This window comes from Pteronotus mesoamericanus, unplaced genomic scaffold (assembly GCF_021234165.1).
Source record: "Pteronotus mesoamericanus isolate MK-2021 breed Mesoamerican mustached bat unplaced genomic scaffold, CSHL_Meso_final scaffold_45, whole genome shotgun sequence".
NCBI classification, from domain to species: domain Eukaryota; kingdom Metazoa; phylum Chordata; class Mammalia; order Chiroptera; family Mormoopidae; genus Pteronotus; species Pteronotus mesoamericanus.
In genome coordinates, this window is record NW_026555317.1 from 4,313,402 (window position 1) to 4,329,063 (window position 15,662).

Here is a 15,662-nt window from a genome sequence, read left to right on the forward strand (position 1 = left end):
GAGGTAAAAGTGTCAGAGCAAGAAAACGGCTCAACCCTCCTTAAAGAAAAATCTGTCTCATGTCTCACCTTGAGCAGTGAGAGCAGAAGTTTCTTCCCCCCACCCCCTAAAATACATAGTAGAAAGTTCTAGGGCAGAGCTCAGGAGAAAAAAGTCCAGTTTTTGACAAACACTGGTTATGTGGCTCTAGGTGCTTTTCTTTGCCCTGTGCACTTAATTTTAAACTCATTAATATAGAAAATATGCTCTGTTCCACTTCTGCACTAGGAAGGGGAGAAAGTGAAATGTATCCTCTCTGCTATCAGCAAGAGATACAGAATACAAGAAACTCCTCCTTACTGCCTAACAGGAAAAGGGGCACCCACACTTCCCCAGTGAGGGCCCTCCTGCCGGGTACAGATCTAGGCTAAGGAACTTCTCTCTGACACTGATACAGAGAGGCAGTTGATAACTGGCGCACAATTAATACATAGGTGTCAAGATCACACAAAGGTTTTATTGCAGCTTATCCTCTTTTTCCAAACAATCCAATATAATGCCTCAGTTTCCTGCTGTAATGTTAGTGGGTTTAGAGCCAAACAGCCTAAGCTTACATAGCTGATTAGGTTCCACTTCGAGGACCGTCAATGGCTGCCAGCCCAACACCTCCTGCAAGTCGCAAACCCACACAGAGGGGAGGTAAGGGGTTGGGGCCTACCCTGGTTCGGGTGTACCAGATGAACTTTTTTTTTTTTTAATTAAAATCTCACATCGGCTGCCTATAAGTTCATGGGTAGCATGGAGGGTCTGCCGGCAGGAGGCAGAAATACCTTTGTAACAATGGGCATGTTCACTGAAGACAAAGATTAGAGGCTTTGTCACTGATTGGGGCATATTCACTGATAACTCTGTAAACTCTACAAAGATAGGCCTAAACCAATCTGATGTCTTTGTAGAGTTTAAATATATAGGTAAAATAAGGTTGACCGGTTGACAAAAAAATACAGGGTGGGGCAAAAGTAGGTTTACAGTTGTTCACATGGAAAGTAATTAATAAGTAATAATGCAAGACTAAACTATGTGTTTCGTGCACTCACAACTTTAAACCTACTTTTGCCCCACTCTGTATGGGAAGAACTTACCATATGCTCAGCACCAGTCTAGATGCTTTAGAAATGTAATAGTCTGTCCCTATTTTTAATGAACCTGGGATTTAACTCGAAACACTAGAGCACATACACATATAATAAATAAGAGAGGACAAAGAAGAACCAGCCCTAAATCCTGACTCCTCTTCAGCACTGGCGCTGTCAGCCCCCTCCGCCCCCCACACTGTCCGCGCGCTCTTTACCCTACTCCCTCCTCAATTTCTTCCCCCATCTCTCCCACACCTCCCCCGGAGCCTCCTGTTCGACCTTCTCTCCCCAGAATGTCGGTGTCCTGTGTTTTCAGCTCTCTTCTCCATCTGCATATTCAGCCTGGTGAAATGACTCTAACGGAAACTTCAGCTACCATCAGGTTGCTGAAGAACCTCCAACTCACAGATCCAACCAGACACACCCCCCCAGACAGCTCAAAGGCTGCGCGTCCAAACTTGCTTCCCTCCCAGTATTTCACATCTTGGCGAAGAGCACCACCATCCCGCCCCGTCAGTCACCCAACCTGGCAACTCAGAATTCACCGGTGACTGCTTCTTCCCCCTTACTCCCAAATCCAACTGGTCACTGAGCCGATTCATTCCTTTCCTTATTCTTTCTCTTATCAACCCCCTCCTCTCCTCCCTCCTGCTCAATGTCCTTTTCAGTTCAGGCACCTATTATTTCTTGCCTGAACTTTGCCTGAGCTTGCAAACTGGTTTCTCTGCCTTTGGTAGCATCCCCACTCACCCTGAAACTTTCCTCTCTGGCCACTCCCAATCTTTCATCTAACACACTGGTCACACCGGAATGACTTGTAATTCTCTGTGTTTTCTCATCTCCATAGCTCTATGTCCCTTTGCCTGGAACACTCTACCTTTTCCTTCTTGATCTATTAAACTTCTCTTATCCTTTAAAACTCAGATCAGCCGTCACCTCCTCCAGGAAGGTCTCTGTGATACCCTCTTACCCAGAGTCAGATTCCCCACCTTTATACTGGTGTCCAAATATCCCACTACTTAAAAAATAAATAAATAAATAAATAAATGATGAAGTTCCTCTTTATCTCAAACTGAATGCAACGGTGGAAATACATTCTCATAAAAAACTGCAGAAAGTAGACTTTACATGATTGTAAACAGAGATGAGTCTCTGTGTCCCCTACTCAGACTGTGGTCCACACTGAGGTGACCCAGTGGATCCTGCGGTCAGCCACATTTGCAGGATGACATCCCTTTCTCAGCCAAAATGTCATCACACTTCAGGCAAAGGAGATATTTTTCTTGTGTTGGTCTTTGACTACTCTTTAAGGGCAGGATGATCAACTGGGTAAAAATACAGCATCTCTATAAAGGCAACTCCTAATATCCCTGTCTCCTCATGTGCTTACAGCTACCTGTGAAGGGTGCCTCAGAGACATCAGGACTAAACTTAAAAGTAAACACAGACCTATTTCTTTATCTATAAAATGATAAGCAGATGATCTCAAAGGATGCTTTTCCTACTAAAACATCCTCTCGATCCATTCCTCCTAAACTGGCTCTCTTTGTGAATTTCCCTACTTCTGAGAATAGATAAAATACAAAAGGGCCTAGCCCCCAGGCCTGCAGCTGGCTGCCCTATCCCTGACAGTGCTTACAGGATGGTTAAGGGGTGGCTGGCAGGATCTCCAATGTGTGCCTCAGAATATTAGAACTATATCAATACTCTCTTCCCCTAATGATTCAATGTGGAACTTCAACATGTGTTAAGTTTTCTCAAACCTGTATGTGTTATACTACCTTCTGAAGTGAGGCGTTTCCTTTCAGGACTTTTAAATTTATTTCTTTAAAGCTTCCAAGAGTGTCTTTAATTCTAGTATTTCCAGATTCACAGAACGAGGCCATATGAATCCCGTCCATTCCTTCAGAAGCCCCATGGTCTTAAAACAAGGATAAAACAATGCTCTTGGTGCCTGGGTCTTTGGTTACCTGGTGATGCCCACATTGGCCAAAGTTGTGTATTTGGCAAAAATCACCAGAGACCTTGAATACTGTTTCTTTTGCTATACAACATTTTCATGCATTTATAAAGTTGTTTTTATAGTAAGTATCAATCATTTATTGTAAGCTCTTAAGGGCATCTCCAAATTTCACTGCCACTTCTATGGAAATTCTTCCTCACACTGGCATACAATCTGCACCCCTCTACCTATCACTGCTGAGGGGTGAGTTTCTGGAAGAGAAGATGGTTCCCATCTGACATGAATCCCAGAGTGAGCAGCTTTATTCCTAACCTTTGTCCTGAGCCCAAGTTCACAAACGCCATGCAGCCACAGCAGTTGATGGAAGCACCTGTCCAGATGCGGGGTCCAGACATTTCTGCAAAATAGGATGGCTTTCCCCAACACAAACCCCAGCACCTCTAGAAACTGTTTCCAACTGCATCCCTTTTTCTTTGGCCCTCATGATTCCTAATACCACTGTTGGGGTTAGGACTCATTTCTCAACTAAACAATCTCAGTCACTGTATAAAATGCGTAAGAGTCCCATTGCCTAGGTTCAAATATCACTTCCACCATCTGCTAGCTTTATGGCCTGGGTAAATTACTTAATCTAACTTTACTTTCTTCATAATGAAGATGGAACTATAGTACTGACAGTATCCTCCTCATATGGATGTTATGAGACTTGAATGAGGTGGTGACTGTAAAGTACTTGGAACCATGCCTGAAATTGGACAAGGTTTTATTATGTTGTTATCATCATCATCATCATCATCATCATCATCATCATCTGCTTCTTCTTCTTAACTGATGTCTTGCAACAAGATTATCACCCTTCTTCCAGCCAAGATGAAGGTGTAGGTATATATGCTTCACTTCCTCACACAACCAAAAGAACAACAACCGATTTAAAAACAAAAAACAATCAGAACTGCCAGAAAATAGAACTGTATGGAAGTCAACAACCAAGGACTTAAAGAAGAAACATTTAGCCAGGCTACACCACAGTGCAGCGAAGTGACCCAGCCCTGGAGATACCGAAGGCTCCTTAACAATGTAACAGGTGTGCTGAAACAAAGAAATATGGCCATAATGAGAGAATAGATCAAAACTCCAGAAAAGTAACTAAGTGATGAGGAGATTGCCAACCTATCAGATGCAGAGTTCAAAACACTGGTAATCAAGATGCTCACAAGAATAATTGCATACAGGCACAAAATAGAGCAAGAAATGAAGGCTATGCAAAGTGAAATAAAGAAAAGCACACAGGGAACCAACAGTGAAGGAAGAAAACCAGGACTGAAATCAACAATTTGGAACAGAAGGAAGAAATAAACATTCAACTGGAACAGAGTGGAGAAACAAGAATTCAAAAAAAAAAAAAAAAAAAAAAAAAGATAAGAGGCTTCGAAACTTCTGGGACCACTTTAAATGTTCTAACATCCAAATCATAGGGGTGCCAGAGGAAGAGGAAGAGCAAGAAATTGAAAACTTATTTGAAAAAATAACAAAGGAGAACTCCCCCAATCTGGTGAAAAAAATAGACATGCTAGTCCAGGAAGTTCAGCGAGTCCCAAAGACGTTGGACCCAAGGAAGCACACACCAAGACATATCATAATTAAATTGCCCAAGATTAAAGATAAGGAGAGAATCTGAAAAGCAGCAAGAGAAAAGGAGATAGTTAACTACAAAGGAGTTCCCATAAGACTATCAACTGGTTTCTCAAAAGAAACCTTACAGGCAAGAAGGGGCTGGAAAGAAGTACTTGAAGTTGTGAAATACTTCTGTAGGCAAGGACCTACAACCAAGATTACTCTATCCAGCAAAGCTATCATGTAGAATGGAAGGGCAGATAAAGAGTTTCCCAGATAAGGTCAAGTTAAAGGAGTTCATTACCACCAAGTCCTTATTATACGGAATGTTAAAGGGACTTATCTAAGAAAAAGATCAAAACTATGAACAGTAAAATGACAACACACTTACAACTGTCAACAACTGAACCTAAAAAACAAAACCAAACTAAGCAAACAACCAGAACAGGAACAGAACCACAGAAATGGAGCTCACATGGGGGGTTATCAGCAGGGAAGGGGAGGGGGAGAATGGGGGAAAAGGTACAGGGAATAAGAAGCATAATTGGTAGGTACAAAACAGACAAGGGGAGGTTAAGAATAGTATAGGAAGTGGAGAAGTCAAAGAACTTATATGTACGACCCATGGACATGAACTAAGGAGCGGGGGATGCTGGAGGGAGGGAAGGAGGGTGCAGGGCGGAAGGGGACAAAAGGCAGAAAGAAAATGAGACAACTGTAATAGCATAATCAATAAAATATACTTAAAAAAATATTATCACCCTTCACCAATCCATCTTCCGTGCTATTTCTAGGATGTACTTTCAAAAATATTTCCTGATTATAAAGTACATATATTTCACTACAGAAAATTCAGAATACCAATCAGGGAAAAGTCACCCATAGTCTGACCACTGTTGATGTACTTCCTTCTAGTCTTTTCTCTGTATTTTTTCACAGGGCAGGTTTGGTTCTAATTCTTTGTTTAGCACTAGACATGACCGGAGCTGTAAGTGACTGGCAGCGGGGGATCTCCGCTCCCCTCATCTCCTTCCCCGTCTGCCAAGGCAACAGCTGCCAGCGCGGCCACTGCCGGGTTTCTCTCATGCTGACAGTCTACTGCCTGCACTTTTGCCCACTAGCTGCAAAGCCAAGACCTGTCATCTCAGGGTGGGGTGGGGTGAGGTGAGGGGCCTCTGGGGCAAGGAACACAGGAGAATGCAGAGGGTTCAGGTCTACCCCTGCACTACTGGTCTTACCTCCTGCTAGCTTGCTCCTTGCTACCCCGAAGACTGTGCTCATGCATTCCTCGGTCTGGAGGGTCCCCCTTCTTGTCTCTCCCCATCTGTGTTCACTGCATTTTTCAAGACTCTGAACAAGAATTTGTTAAATAAAACATTACCCTCCATAATGACAACCAAGCCTGGTGTTTCAGAGTGCTCTTACAGCTCAGGGCATTTCCATATGGCAGCACAGGTACCTGGCAGACACCTGTTGAATGGGCGACTGAATATTTTACCGTTTATATTGTCTCTTCAAACAAACCACGAAGTCCTTCAGAGATGGACTATTTCCCTAGCACAGAGCAAGGTAATCAATCAATGACTGATGAATAAAGCAACAGCCAACACTTTTCTTCTTTATAATATTGGGTTGGTCAAAAAGTTTGTTTGTTTTTTTCCATACGATGGCTCTGGTAGTCTTAGTTGTCTTTAACTTCATTAGAAACAATTTTGCTAGATTGTGTTGTGACAGCTGTCATACCAGTGTGCATTTTAAAAAAACTTATCAGAATTGGTGAATTTTTCTGCAGCCATTTTAATAGTGAAAATGGAAGAAAATGAGCAACATTTTTGGCATACTATGCTTCATTATTTGAAGAAAGGTAAAAACACAACTGAAACCAGAAAAAGATTTCTGCAGTGTGTGGAGAAGGTGCTGTGACTGACTGAATGTGTCAGAAGTGGTTTGCAAAGTTTCTTGGTATTACTGGCATTTTGGCCAAATAATTCTTTGCGGTGGGGCCATCTCATGCATTGGAAGATGTTTAGTAGCACCCCTGGCCTCTACCCACTAGAGTCTACAGCGGGAGATAGCCGACATACTCAAAATATCCAAATCAATAAAGTTATTGGTGAAAATGAAAAATGTCTTCTCTTTTACAGAAAAAACTACACAGACTTTTTGGCCAACCCAGTATATATATTTTTACTTCTTTTTCTTGCCTCATTGCATTCAACAAGCTTGATAACGGTGAACACTTCTAGAGAGCATACTATGTTCTCTAAGGTTCTAAGAGCTTCACACATATTAACTAATTTTCTCCTCACAACAGCCCTGGAAAGCGGGTACTATTATTATTTTTATTTTATGCATGAGGAAATGATGGAATTAGAATTCAAATTTAAAAAAAAAAAACCTAGTTTGATCAAACATAATGCCCATATAATTGAATCCCACAATTGAAACATTTAGTAAGGATCAGTATGTCCAAAGCACTAGGTAAGGATACTTCCTACCCTGGAGGAGCAGAAACACCTAACAATGCACTAAACACAAGTCCGAGGGGACAGACATACAAACACACAAAGGGAGAAGAGGGCAAAGGGAGCCCAACTCCTATGATCAGAACAAGCCTCTCCCAAATGCTGGGAAATAAGGGGCCCTCAAAGTCATACCATTGTTAGTCAGGTCCAGGGCTGGTCCTCAGTGGAACCACAACACTGCAGCATGTCTGTGGGCGTCCAGCAGGACCCCGCACGTTTTTGTCCACCCCTAGAAAGAAGCCCTGGAGCCAATTCTGCCCTGCTCCCCAAGTGATTCCTTGTCATGCTCCCCTGCCCTGCGCCCAGGCGTCTGGGGTAGCTGGGCTGGGCAGTACAGCCCAGCTCCTCCCCATTTGACAGGGACACAATGTCTCAACAAATCACACAGTGGACCTGATCCTAATCTATTTTACAAGCAAAGAAGACAGCCTGTTTTGGAGAACCTATATATCATAAAATCTCAAAAATTCAACGTGCTCATCATCACCACCATCAACCTGTTTTTTGGTCAACATCAGGGACACACATCTCTTTTAGGGAACTCTCTATAAATACCAGAGAGCTGGAGTCTAAGGTGCCCCTGGAGCCAACGCATCAAGTGCAACCCCCGCCTGCATGCCCCCCGCCGCCACCTGCCCCAGACAGCGAAGTCCATGGGGACAGCCCTCCCAGGCTCAGGACTGCGTCTAGAAGCCTGGAAGGCTTCTGGGAGGCAAAAAATGGACCCAATTCCTCAGTGCTCTCATCACACCACAGCTTCAACCGCCACCAGCAGCTCACTACATCCCAACCCCTAACCCAGATTCCAGTCTCTCGGCCCCTCCAAACTCAGGTTGTCCAAACAGAAATCACCACCTCTCCTCCAAGCCCGTGTTCTCAGCGACCAGTGCCACCAAGGCGGAGACCCAAGCTGCCCTCATCCTACCTTCCCTCCTCCTCGGAGGCGCTCACACCCGCTCACTCACTCGGCGCCCCTCACCCACCCACTCTTTCAATCCAGACCCTTGTGATTTCTTGCTGGACTCAAGACACCTTTCTTACAGGTCCCCCACCAATCCTTCCTCTCCACCACAGGCCACAAGAGTCTTTCAGAAGCAAACAGTCATTACTTGCTTTAACATCCTCAGGGGCTCACTATTACCAATGAGAGCAAGTCAAACTCTCAACCTTGGCTCGCTGGGCCCTGCAAGATCTGGCCCCTGCCTGCTTCTCAAGCCACCTTCTGTTCATTCCCATACCCCTCCTCCCTTTCTGCTCCCCCCAGACCAAGAAGTCTCACAGCCCTCTCACAGCCACCAAGCTCAGGCTTCAGCACAAGCATCACCTCCCACAGGAAGGCCTCCAGGATGCCTTTACCTCAATCTGTGCGACAGAGCACCTGTGCCCACCTCTACTGTCATGCCACGCACCACAAAACACCATCATTAGTTCCCTTCAATGTCTTTTCCATCGGCCTGTGAGCTGATTTCTGTGTCCCCAGACCCCCCGAGTGCTGGCTGACACATCGTAACTATTTGCCGGATGAAAGACAGAGCCCTAGGACCCAGAGCCCACCGGGCCACATCCCTTTGCCCTTCCCTGACACCCAGGGGCAATTACCGACACAGTCGCAGGTGGGGAACTCGGCCTGGGCTCTCTTGGCAGGTGTGTCCAGCAGACTCTTGGTGGGTGTGTCCAGGTACTTAAGAGGTGACTCCAGAAAACCACTGAGGGTGGGTGTGAGTGGGTTCTCGGCCTTGGTGGGCGTGGCCTCCTGGCCTCCCTCCTCTGAATGGAAGCAGGTGGTTGAGAGCACAGTCACGGCTCCTGAAGACTCGATTTTGATTTGTTTGGGGGAGCGGGTAGCGAAAGGGCTCTCGGGGGCTGGGAGACACGTTGGCTGGTTCTCAGGGTCCTGAATGGGCACCGACGGGGGGCCAGGAAGCCCAAAGCTATCCCCAAATTCCGCTTCAAACTGCCGGATGAGCTCTTCCAGCTTGTCATCGGTGGGGGGAAGAGGGCCAGCAGAGCCTGGCTGCAGGGTTGCCATGGGGCTGGGGGACCTCATTTCCTGAGTAGGGGGCAGCAGGCTGTCCCCGGAGGGACTAGGTGCAAATAGCGCAAGAGAAGGTTCTGGGGGCAGGGGGACAGCAGAGCCCTGTGAGGCAGGGACAGGGGCAGGTGGATGTGCCTGCGCATCCTCGGTGGCTGGGGGCCTCAGCCCTTCTAGGACGATTTGCCGCAGAGGCGGGAAGAGAGGCTGTGCTTCCCGTGGCCTGGACTTCTTGATCTGAATGGGCTTCCGGACAGTGGGCTTGATCCCAGGAGTGGCTTTCTCGGCTCCCAGGGGACCTCCAGCTGGTGTCAGGGGCTTCTTTTTCTTCTCCTTGGGCGGTCTATCCAGAGGCCGCGGGACAGGTGAGCTTGACGGTACCCACCAGCCCGGAGCAGGAGGCTCCGTGGAAGCAGGAAAGGAGGCATCGTGGGCCTGGTCCAGGAAGAGACTGCGCTTATGGTGGAGGTGCTGCTGCAGGGCAGCCTGGGCCTTCTGGTGGGTGCTGGGCTCCAAGGATGGCGTGGGGGCCTCCCTCTGGAGAATGGGGGATGGGGCTGGGGCTGGGGCTGGGGCTGGGGAGGAAGAGGGTGCCTCAACCTTGACTTTGGGCTTGGTGGGCAGGGCCTCGGGCCGCTTGAATACTGACTGGATGTAATCACTGGCAGTGCCCAACAACTGCTCCAGTTCAGCCATGGGGTCAGGGCTTGGGCGGGGCATGGGCCAAGAGCTCCGGGGAGTTGCTGGTGGGGTGTCAGTGCCCCAGGCTTCAGGAAACTCTGTTCTAGGAGTGGCGGGGGGGAAGGCAGGGCTCTCGGGAACAAAGGATGGGGGCTCTTCAGGGGGGACCACAGGCCACGAGGGGGCCCGGAGGTAGGACTGGGGAGATCTGAAAGGAGCAGGAGGGGACAAGGCCTCAGGAAGGGGGCAAGAAGCCTGGGAGGTGGAGTGAGAAGGCTGGGGCAGGGCAGAGGAGAGCTGTGTGAGGGCTTCGATGGCGATGGCGGTCTGCAGGCTGATGTTTTTTTCCTTGGCGATGCTCAGGGCATTCTGGGACAGAGGCAGGCCCTCTGGGGGAGGGGGAGGCGGAGGGGGAGGGATCTGGGGGACCTCAGAGCTGAGGAGCGGCCTGGTGCCTGGTGCTGGGAGGCTAGCCTCACCAGGAGGCAGAGTCCCTGGGAGCCTGGGCCGCTCCTCCCCTCCCTCCACGACCACAGACTTGATCTTCCCCTCCAGCCACTCGAGGTAGTCAGGGCATTCTGGGCCATCGCAGTTGCAGTTGGGTGGTTTCATGCCATGCCGAGCAAGGGCCAGTGCCGTCTGCAGCGTGTCAAGGTCTTCGCTGCCAGCAGGGCAGCTCTCAGGCCCTGACCGGGGTCCCCTGCTGTTGTTCCCAGCCTCGCGACTCATCTCACGGTTGAAGGTTTCATAGAGCCGGGTACTAAGGGCCCCATAAGAGGACACAGCTTCGGCCACAGCCGAAAAGGCCACCAGATCGTGGGCATCTTCCAGGCGAGCAGTGTGAGCTGGGCCTGGGGCAGCGTCCCAGTCGGGCTTCTGGTCTACTCGCCAAGGACCCCCAGCCCCCAGCAGGCTGGGTCCAGCGGGTTCTCTAGCACCATTGACCGGCGCCCCTGAGGTGCTTAGCTGCCTTGAGTCCCCATGGTACACTGGCCCTGAGTCCATCTGACCTGGAACAGGTCCATCAACTGGGCTGAGCTCTGAGCCTGTCTGGAGAGAGAGAGAGAAAGAGAGAGAGAGAGAGAGAGAGAAAAGGAAAAAGATGAGCCATAATATTTGAAAAGCTTGTCCTGCTTCACACCACGAAGATGCACACCTAAACCCTGTTTTTTCCGGCAAACCCTCTGTCTCTGACAGAGCCTGAACCTCAGCTCATCTTCCCATGTCCCGTTTCCCAGCTATGGCTGCATCGGCAGAAGTGGAAGGCTGAGCTTTAAGAGCTCCTAGGGCAGAGTTCTGATTGCTGCTCAGACGTTTTGGAGCCTCAGACCGATGACACTGACGAGGGTCCCTGGAAACTAAGCATTTATTAAGGACACACAGAAAGGCCTTGAATTCGCAATGACCAAGGTGACGCAAGGACCACGTTGATTGTGTGTATGTGTGTGTGTGTGAGAGAGAGAGAAAGAGAGAGAGAGAGAGAAAAGAAAGAAAGCTACCCAAGCACACCAAGTAATAATGTACCATAAGTGTAAAATGTGTGACAAATTTGGTTTGATTAACAAATTTAGCCAGGAATGGGGTCAGCCACAGCTTCTCTGTGGGAAGGGACCCACAGTTCTTTCCTTTGCCCATTACTGTCCTCACTTAAGCCCATGGTGAGCTCAGGGTGTGGGACAGGACTAGTCCCAGTCCCAGGCCTGCGGGAACACTGATGGTCTGACACAGCATGTGTTTTGCCTCATGCTGAGCTGGTCTTGTTGATGACAAGCCCATTACTGCTTGGAAGGCAATCCAGGCCCCTCCCCAAGCCCAGGAAGCCAATGTCCACCAAAGCACACAGCGTGGGGAGGATGCAAGAGGACGCGGGCCAAGGAGTTGGTCCAGCAAGCTAAAAGCTAATACAAAGATGCAGAGTTGAATTTGCAAGATTCATCCCTCCAGAAAGGAAAGCTCCTGCTTACAGTAGAATACCAATTTAAAAAATATATAGAAGGAATGATGGATTTAGAAAGTCGTCAGTGGATATACAACCAGCAGGTGAAAAGAAAGCTTGACAAGGCACAGGATGCACACCTGGTCTCAAAACATGTCCTCAAAAGTTACTTAATTACAACAGTTACTTCATCGTGGAGAAACGTGGGAGACACATCACCTTTACTAAATGATCCCAGTGACCGGCATCACAAATATCAGGACAAACCAACATCATGTGCCTCTTGATATGATACACGGCGAAGGGTGTTAACACTAGTCTCACAGGACTCCAGCCAAAAACTATAACCTGAATCTAATCATGAGAAAACATCAGATAAACTCAAACTGAGGGCATATTAGAAAGCACCTGGAATGTCCCCTTCACCAATTTCAAAGACAAGAAAGACAAACATCTCTCCCAGCTTACATGGGACTAAGGAGACAGGCTAGCAAGAGGCATGTTCATGGGTTAGACCTGGGACTGGGGAAAAATAGCTATAAAGTACATCATTGGGACAACTGATGAAATTTGAATGTGGCTATGGATAAGATCATACTGTGTCCATCTCAGTCTTCTTGACTTGGATCTTCGCACCACCGTTATGGAAAGGAATGCCCTTGTCCTCGGGGCACACACACACACTGAAATGTTCAGGGGTGAAGGTTCACAGTTATCTCCAACTTAATCTCAAATGGTTCAGAAAAAATTATAGTCATGTGTCATTTAATGACAGGGATACGGTCTGAGAATTGTGTTGTTAGGTGATTTTGTCATTGTGCAGACATCATAGAGTGCACTTATACAAACCTAGATGGTATAGCCTACTACACACCTAGGCTCTATAGTACACTATCATCGCATACGCGGTCTGTTGTTAACTGAAATGTCATTATGCAGCAAGTGACTGTATATCCATATAAATATAGCTATATATCTATAGATCAATTAAAGAAACATGTAAAAAAAATGGGTATGTGGGAATCCTAGGTGCTCTTCTTGCAACTTTTTTGTAAGTTTTAAAGTTCTATTGAAATAAAAAGTTAAAAAAAAAATTAGTCCCTCAGGTGGAGCCTAAGTGTATCAAACAGATAACCAAAAGGATATGAGTCCCCAGCCTGGCACCCATGGCCAGCATGGGCCCCAGAGTGGTGCTGGGAACCTGGGGGGTGGGGTCAGCCCCATGGGAGGTGAGCAGAGGCCCCAGCCTGTGGCTCCACACCATCCGCATCACTGCCCCAACTGTGAACACAAAGGACCTTCATGTTTTCCTGAGCCTTGCCAATGCAATTCTCACGGTCTGGAATGCCTTTCCCAGCCTCTGTGAAGTTACTCTGGCTTATCCTACAACGTCACCTCCTCCCCAACCTGGCTGGCAGAATTGCCTGTGGCTCTTCCCCCTGGGTTCCCATGGCACCTGAGCGATGTCTCTATAAGCACCTATCACATGCCACTATTATTATTCAAGCAGCTGCCTCCGCCACTAGTCGGTGGTTCCTCCAAGGCAATGTACAAATCTTCCTAACTTCTGTGCTTCTTGCCTGTAGCTGTGGCAGCAACACATTCTGAGCCCAGTGAAAGGCCGCCCACCTCCTACGGCCCACAGAATAAGCCGGCCTCTCCCTGCCCCTGGTGGAAGACTAGGAACAGATACCTTTCCTCTAGGAAATGTGGCTGATGACCCAGTACTCCCTTCCTTCCGTCTTAGAAACCTAAACTAACGTGGCTGCCACGGCTACAAAATCCGAGGTGGTCAAAGCTTACCTGCTCATGTATAAAAGCCGAAATGAGCATTCATAACCAAGAAGAAACATGAGAGAGAAGCACAAATGCACAAAAACAGTGCCAAGGAAGAACAATGCTACATGAGCTGAGGCTTCCCCAAAATGGTCAAGACAACAAAAAGGATTGAAAAAGTTATTTTTGGTGTGTGAATAAGAATAAGGAAGGGCAAAGCCCGCTCTTGTGCTTCTGAATTCCCTGGGAAGGAAAATGCTCTTTGGACCAAAAAAAGAAGAAAGGGAAGGGCAGACACAGGTATGTGGGGACTGAAGCCAGGGTAGGTGGGAGACTTGAAGAAATTCTAAATTCCAGTTTTCTGGCCAGGGAAGCCCACTCATACATTCCTCACACTTGCTGGGGATCCTTAGGAAACCTACGCTCAGGGGAAGGTGCCAGTAGGTGGGTAAAAGACAAGTGTTGTCTCACCTATGAGGACAGTGAGTGAGAACAGCCTCAGGTAAGATTCCTGAGTGGATAACAAAAGGAACTACAGGGGGCAGGTTCAACGAAGGCCATCGACCCATTAATGTCCAACTAATCTTACAGCTTTGTGTCCTGTGGTTATTGGAGCAGGAGATGAGGAGACATCCTGTCTGATAGGTCACAAATTAAAGGGCTGTGGGCCAAATTAGCCACAGATCTGTTTTGTTTGGCCTATACAGGAGTCCCCTGTTTTTTGAAAGTTCGCATTACGCTGCTTTGTTTTTATGAAACATCGACATTAGTACTTGTTTTCGCTTAACTGAAAGAAAACCACAGAGGATTTTAACTTTTACAAAAAAAAGGCAAAAAGTGAAAACAGTGTTCAGCATTTGTTTTGCAGCGAGCCATTGCAGAGGCAGCGAGCACCCTGAGCAGCAGGCGTGGCACCTCCAAGCTGCCCCGTGTACTACACTCAGAATCTCAGCATCAAGCCACCATAACTCTGAACTGTGTCGTGTCTGTGGTTTATCTAGATCTCGTGCATCCCTCAGCAAGGTGTGTCCTAAGGTATCAGAAAAGCTAAAAAGAGCTTGTAAGGGTGTTGTGCTTGGTACAAAACTGGACTTAGCTCTGGCTGGTGCAGTTCAGTGGATTGAGTGCCAGTCTGCAAATGGAAAGGTTGCCAGTTCGATTCCCAGTCAAGGCACGTGCCTGAGCTGCAGGCCGGGTCGCCAGGTGGGGGTGTGCAAGAGGCAACTGATTGATGTTTCTCTCCCTCTTTTTCTCCCTCTCTGCCCCCTCTCTAAAAATAAATAAATAAAATATTTTTTAAAAATTGGACATAATTCAGTGTATTTAGTATGATTTGATAGTTTATTTAGGAACTGGGAATGCTCAAAATTTTTTCCATATAAATTAATGGTTATTCTATACTTTATGCCACTTTACCTTACAACAGGTTTCACAGAAACACTCTACTTTCAGAGAGTGGGGGAAACTTGTACAGTGTTGCATTTTTATTTGCCTGTTTTGCCAACATTAAAAAAAAAAACAAATTTCAAATGAAACTCAGATTATCTTGAGAGTCCACACTTCTGCCTGGCAACTCTGTCTACCACTCCTGCTCATACCTAGCTTCACCATTCCGCACTGATTTCTTGAAACCAAGGCCAGGGGTCAGGGATTACTTACCAGCTGCCTAAATTATTACTTTGTTCATTTGTGTTACTTGCCAAGCCCTTGCAGGTACTGGCATTTGTGACCTGGGCTGCAGACATTCAAGTTTCACAAGGTCGGCCGGGACCCCTTTGAGGGCCAGCTCAAGAGAGCAATCACAGGCCGGGCTGGCCGGCTCACCGCTGGCTGAACGACCTGGCTGAACGACCCTGCTCAGAGCGCGCGTGGCATGTCCCCCAGGGGAAAGTCTGCCACAGCGCTCTGTCCTCAGAACTGCCCTGTTCAACACAGTTACTAACAACGACAGCAAAGGCACATTTACCAAATGGACAGACGCTCAACATGAGAGGAATAAACCTATGTTAAGTGACAGGAC

General features: G+C 47.4%; 1 protein-coding gene across 3 annotated transcripts in view; it reads right to left on the reverse strand.

Moving 5' to 3' along the window:
• The window catches only part of TET3 (tet methylcytosine dioxygenase 3), a 90,089-nt gene that overhangs the window by 29,123 nt on the left and 45,304 nt on the right, over positions 1-15,662 (reverse strand). For all 3 annotated transcript variants that reach the window (XM_054593553.1, XM_054593554.1, XM_054593555.1), the window contains one exon: positions 8,817-10,980. In XM_054593553.1, the coding sequence (XP_054449528.1) occupies positions 8,817-10,980 (2,164 nt within the window). The remainder of the gene's footprint in view (positions 1-8,816; positions 10,981-15,662) is intronic.